This window comes from Cryptomeria japonica, chromosome 8 (assembly GCF_030272615.1).
Source record: "Cryptomeria japonica chromosome 8, Sugi_1.0, whole genome shotgun sequence".
Lineage (NCBI taxonomy): Eukaryota > Viridiplantae > Streptophyta > Pinopsida > Cupressales > Cupressaceae > Cryptomeria > Cryptomeria japonica.
In genome coordinates this window covers 182,109,259-182,115,202 of record NC_081412.1, presented here as the reverse complement: position 1 = coordinate 182,115,202, position 5,944 = coordinate 182,109,259, and the positions used below count along the sequence as shown (strand labels likewise).

At 38.3% G+C, this 5,944-nt stretch overlaps 1 protein-coding gene across 1 annotated transcript; it reads left to right on the top strand.

Moving 5' to 3' along the window:
- Positions 1 to 350: 350 nt before the first annotated feature.
- LOC131048357 (uncharacterized) lies at positions 351 to 4,308 on the top strand. The gene is made up of 3 exons (XM_057982291.2): positions 351 to 2,055; positions 3,067 to 3,325; positions 3,508 to 4,308. The coding sequence occupies exons 1-3, from the start codon at positions 1,049 to 1,051 to the stop codon at positions 3,670 to 3,672; spliced, it is 1,431 nt and encodes a 476-aa protein (XP_057838274.1). The 5' UTR covers positions 351 to 1,048; the 3' UTR covers positions 3,673 to 4,308.
- The last annotated feature ends 1,636 nt before the right edge of the window (positions 4,309 to 5,944 follow it).

Below are 5,944 nucleotides of genomic sequence, written 5' to 3'. Positions count from 1 at the left end.
CGCTAGAGGGACACGAGTCAAATTATAATTGATCGACGGAAGGGGCTTTGTACACGTGGAAAGGTTGGCGCCAAATCCAACGTGTTGGAAGCTTCGCTGAAATAAAATTGTGAACCGTCAGATCTACTATCAACGGCTCAAATTGAATGAAACCTGGCCGTTGGAAAGCTCCCTTGAAAGAGAGAGAAAAACCTGGGGAAGCTTTTAATTGCTTTATAATTTAGTGGGTGCTTAAATTGGGGAAATTTCTCTGAAATTTCATGCATGATGATAATCAGGCGTTGAAAAATACAAACTACAATACCCAGATGAGTTAAATATGTAAATTAGATGACATATATACGTATAAAATGCTCTAGCATAGGCAAGCGTATATACAATGTGTATATGGGCTTTCAATTGCTTTATAATTTAGTGGGTGCTTTAATTATGGGAAAATCTCTGAAAATTTCATGTATGATCATAATCAGACATAGAAAAAGACAAGACCCAGATGAGTTAAGGACGTAAATACAATACCTATGTATAGGCAAGCGTATATACAATGTGTATATGGGCTATATAGGCAGGAATCCATGTGGGGTGTTGGGAACTTTGGGAAATCGGTAAAGAAAGCACCTTGCTGCTTAAAAGGTCTGCTGCCCGAGGAGTTTGGGTTCTATTTTTTTGGGCAAAAGAAACCATGTTCTTCTGTATAAAAGAGAACAAACTAGCTTTCTTTTCTCTTTTCTTTTGGGCATATTTTACAGCCGGTTTTGGTAGATGGGAATGATTCCCACAGGTCGGAGCGGGAAAAAAATTGACTGTTATGATGTTTTCTCTGAGAACCAAAAAAACAAAAATGGGTGTCTGGTATGCAGGGGATGCTAGATAGAGTGCAGAGAGCGAGGATTGGGGATTTAGGAATACAAATTGTAGGATTCTTGTTTTTCTTTTAAATTGTCGTTATTGTGGGGATGATCATGAGTAGAGAGGAGGTGGAGGTGGAGGTGGAGGAAGAGGAGGATCGAGTACAAAGAAAACCCAAACCGCTGTTGTGCAATCTGAGATGAGCAGAAGCCATCTGCCCACCATGGAGAACCACATCAAAACCGTCCACTCGAAACTGACGCGGACACCCAGTTCGCTTTTAAGGTCACCCACAATTAAATCCGGTATTGATAGCTTCTCAGACCTTTTAGAGGCAAAATCAGCGGAGGAAAAGGAAAAACAGCAGTATTCCAAAACCACCAAATGGCCCAAGAGAGGAGTGGGATCGGACGTGCTCCTACACAGAAAACCATCTTTCAGGTTCCAGCTCCTCCTTCCTCTCCTCGTGATAGTTGTGGTGCCCTGTCTGTGGTATAACATCAGGGGAATCCAAAACCCCGATTTGAATAATTCAGATTCTGATGCTGCATTTGTAAGAGGTATCTGGTTTGATTCCTTTTCTGCACTGGTTTTTGTGACTGCAGTCGTTATATCCTTAAAGATTGCATTTCCTGAATTGAGGCTTGGGTTTAGGCTGCCTACTATGAGGCTGGTTAGGGGCTCAAGCCTTGGCCAGAGCTGGGGTTGCCTTGCTGTTTCATGGGTCAAGCCATTGGCTTCTTTTGCAATCAGCCACAGGAGGAGAATCAAGGGCAATCCATCTGTGACATGGACTATTGGGTCCAAGCCAAAGAGTGAGAACAGGAGCAAGATTGGCAGAGAAGGTGTTGAGGTCTACAGCAATGGGGATGTGTATGAGGGTGAGTTTCATCAAGGCAAATGCTCAGGCAGTGGTGTTTATTATTACTATGTTAATGGAAGATATGAGGGTGATTGGGTGGATGGAAAATATGATGGGTATGGTGTTGAGACATGGGCTAGGGGAAGCCGTTACAGAGGCCAATACAGGCAGGGCTTGAGGCATGGGTATGGTGTATATAGGTTCTATACTGGGGATATGTATGCAGGGGAGTGGTCTAATGGGCAGAGCCATGGCTGTGGTGTGCAGACCTGTGGAGATGGCAGTCGGTATGTTGGAGAGTTCAAATGGGGTGTCAAGCATGGACTTGGATACTACCACTTCAGGTATGATGCTTAGCTTTGAATATCGAATTTCATAATCTGATTAAGTCAGAATTATTCCATTATAATCGAATCACAGTATTTTTATAAGCAAATCACAAGACCTTCGAAATCGCCTCTTCTCTAGCAAGTCACAGAGCTTTGATATACCCTATTCTCTAATTTCACAACTTCTTTGAATACCCTACACTTTAGCATCTGGTATGGTGTATAGGTAGGGAAGTTTTCTTCGGATTCAGAATCGAAATCACAGGGACAAAAATAACAAAGATTAGAATTGCATACCTCTGAGTTTTCACCCACATGATGGTTTATGAACTCTGGGGGGATTCCCTTGAGGATGGGGACTTTGGCGGGCATAGTCAATATGATTACGAGGTTTATGCCCCAGTGATCTGATTTTTTCTTTGCCGCTCAAGATCAGATTTATGGTGATGCTTTCTAGTACTTACCTGTGATGGGGTTCAGTTTCACATTTTTGATGCTTGATTGCATTGTAAATGCATGATTAGGTATCATGAATAAAGTTGTTAATGTGTTATTAACGTTTACACAATCTTTATATGCAAATTTTAAGCAGCAAAGAGTTCTTGGATGTAACGGAAGAGTCATACAAAGAATATGATAGAGGTTAAAGATGAACGATCAAACTAAAGCAGATACATTGATGATCAAACGTTGCATTTTTCTTCTTTGTTGATCTACTAAATTTCTTTGTATATTACGTTTGTAAAAAATTGTGTAGGCAATCACAAGTGCCAATTAATTTGAAAGGCATTTGTGAAGTTGTATCCCTTATTCTTGAGCACCAATTATGTAAGGCCTAGAACTCAGAAGAGTAAAAGTATTGGAAGCCAGTTTTCATACACCTTGACTGCTAGCACTTTGTGGATGATTTGTCTAGTCTAGTGGTGCTTTGTTTAGATCCTTAATTTCTAAGGTAGTAGAGGAGAACATCTCTGTCTGTCTGTCTCTGTCTATATACATACTGAAAAGAGATTTGCTTGTATGCAGAAATGGAGATACATTTGCTGGAGAGTACTTTGCAGACAAAATGCATGGTTTTGGTGTCTATCGCTTTGCTAATGAGCATCGATATGAGGGTGCATGGCATGAGGGAAGAAAGCAAGGCCTTGGAATGTATACTTTCAGAAATGGTGAAACTCAGTCGGGGTACTGGCATTTTGGTGTCTTGCAAACACCTAGCACCCTAAATTCTCAACCAGGAGTAACCAAGGGGGTCAGCCATGCAAAGGTTCTGCATGCAGTCCAGGTATGTTAATTTAAAATTAAGACTTTTACTATTCTCTCTAAGAAAATCTATGAGGACATTGCTTACTTGGATGATTCTGAGAGAAGTTTTTCTTCTACCCTTAATTGAGACACTGATAGAGATTTTTTAACTCAAGAAAATGTCTATTTTAAAATTAAAATATGGCTATTTTTTGTGATCAGGAAGCAAGGCATGCAGCGGAGAAGGCATTTGAAGTTCCTCGAGTTGATGATAGAGTTAATAAATCTGTTGCAGCTGCCAATAAAGCAGCCACTGCAGCAAGAGTTGCAGCAGTAAAGGCTGTTCAGAAAAGAATGCATGGTGATTTTTCTCCAGTGGATGTCTGAATCATTAAATTTTGTAAAAGGGTTCTGAGTGGTATGCTTCATCGAAGTCCTCTAACATACTAATTCACACTAGAGAAAGGGAGTTTTCAGTTCATTATCTTTGATGCGGTGTGTTTCCTTATGTAAACAAGAAAAATCAGAAGTGTTTGATGATTTCTGGCATTTCCATAAGAATGGGGTATTGCCAGTTTATTTTGACGTTGTTCAAGTAGAAGAGTAAATTTTTTCTGAAATTTGTCTTTTACTGATACAACTTTATCACAGAAGTCACTTCAAGTAAATGACAGTGACCTGTTTTGAGTAATCTGGATGGAATATGCGCCCCTGAAGAATATTGTAGAGAATCTCTGTTTTGCCTCAGGAGGTGTGCTCATAGTGCTCTTGTATAGTGAAGCTGAGCTTTAATTGGTGGCCAGGCCAAAGCTTGCCATCTGCCAAATAGTAGTCTTTCTCCAATGTAGAGGCTACTTCAAATATGTATACATAAGCAAGTAATTACTAGATGGGTTTATTGTCAAGAATGGCATCTCACTGTATAAATTTCATTATATGTTATTACGTTTCTAGAGGTTAATGTCTTTGACCTGCTTACCAACAACTATCCATTTACCTGTTATAAGAGCTACTGCTTATAGAGATCCGGTGCATGTTTTTCTGATAAACCAATTACTGCATAAAAATTTGATTGTTAAAAAAAATGATTAATGGCTACATCTTAAGGTTGTCTACCAATTTGCTTTTTTTATTTGTTCTGGTTTGTTTTTATCTGACTTCTTACAATTCTATCTTTAACAGGGTGTGTATCATATAACATTTGTCCAGTCACAATGGTACAGGGTTTAATTTAATATAGCAGTTCACCTAATGGACAAATAATTTGATTATACATTGTCATTATTGGTGGTTCATTATATATGATTAAGAACAATATGAATCTCTCTTGGAGTACAGGTTACAATTTTAAACATCAGAATTTTAAAAATTTTATTTGTTTTTGATATTAAAAGCAGCCAAAATTAGGGGGCTGACCCAGATACAGTCAAGATAACAGCAGATAAACAACTGTTAGCAGAGAAACAGCAAATTCACAGCCTCCTAAACTTTCCTCTATCAACAACTTTAAACATGCTATGCATATTAACAGAGTATATAAAAAAAGTCTTAGTTAAAATATGCCACGCAGGGCAAAAGATAGTTAAAGTCCAGGATTAACCAGCAACCATAACTATAAGCTGTAGGATTATTAGGGCCATTCAAAAAACTAAAAAACCACTCCATAGCAAACAAAGTTACTTCTTTTTGCCATGGCTCCTCATGGGGAGGAGCTTCCTAACCCATTCTTTGGTGAGGAATTTGAAGAGGTCTTTGTAGTCCTCATCCTCCTCTCCTTTTCCTTTGAGGGTGCTTTCCTGCAAGAGACAGAGAGTGGTCGCAAAGCTGTGCATGACATTCAGCGCAAACCTGGAGACATCATGCAATAAAACGCAAAAAGTGTCTTGTTTCATAAAAGACAAATGCTGGCATATTTCATTAAACACAAGAAGTGCCTTGTTTCTTGACACCAATAAATGTTAATCTTTGTAATGTTCATCATAAGGCAAATCTGCAACAAATTGTCAGCTTAGTATGATAAGTTATTTAAAAGCTTATAAGTTTATTAGCATTTATTTTTTAATTGAAGCAAAACTTGGTCGAATCTGACAAGTTTTTACGTTTGCTTTTAAATTTTCTTTTTAAAAATTGGCTTGTATGCATCAAAAGTCATGGTAGGTATTGGATGTTAAATTATCCTTAAATTCTAATACGCAGAGCATATAATGATAGATGTCTTATCAGCAATGAAACTTTTAGAAACTTCCTTCAAATAGATAATTAGTTTCAAGATTGGAATTCAGTGGGGACCCTTAGATCATGGGGTTTGTTAACAAAATGACCCAAATTTGGGATGCTGATTGCATGTACTTGAAAAGTGGGGACCTATGAGCTATCATGAAGTAGGGGCAGTTGGCCACCTAAGGGGTTACAACTGCCCAAAACTAAACAAAAAGTACCAGTGCTTGTATCATCCATTCATGAATACAAAGAATTCAAAGAGCAACATTCCTAAAATTGCTGAAGGAAAAACATAAAGGAGTGCTCAAGAATCAAATATTACATGGATCAAAATAAAGTTAGCTCTTTGTGCTGTTTTTGAATTTGATTGTGTATCTTTTTGGCATAAATTTTTCAGATCACACTCAATTCATCATTAGGATGTTAGAGATTTCAAGAG

What these genes read in the sequence shown, in the direction of transcription:
- LOC131048357 (XM_057982291.2), top strand. Translation starts at nt 1,049, where the DNA reads ATGAGCAGAAGCCATCTGCCCACCATGGAGAACCACATCAAAACCGTC. An exon ending in CTTGGATACTACCACTTCAG is followed by an intron (nt 2,056 to 3,066) that starts GTATGATGCTTA and finishes GCTTGTATGCAG; the next exon opens with AAATGGAGATACATTTGCTG. An exon ending in AGGTTCTGCATGCAGTCCAG is followed by an intron (nt 3,326 to 3,507) that starts GTATGTTAATTT and finishes TTTTGTGATCAG; the next exon opens with GAAGCAAGGCATGCAGCGGA.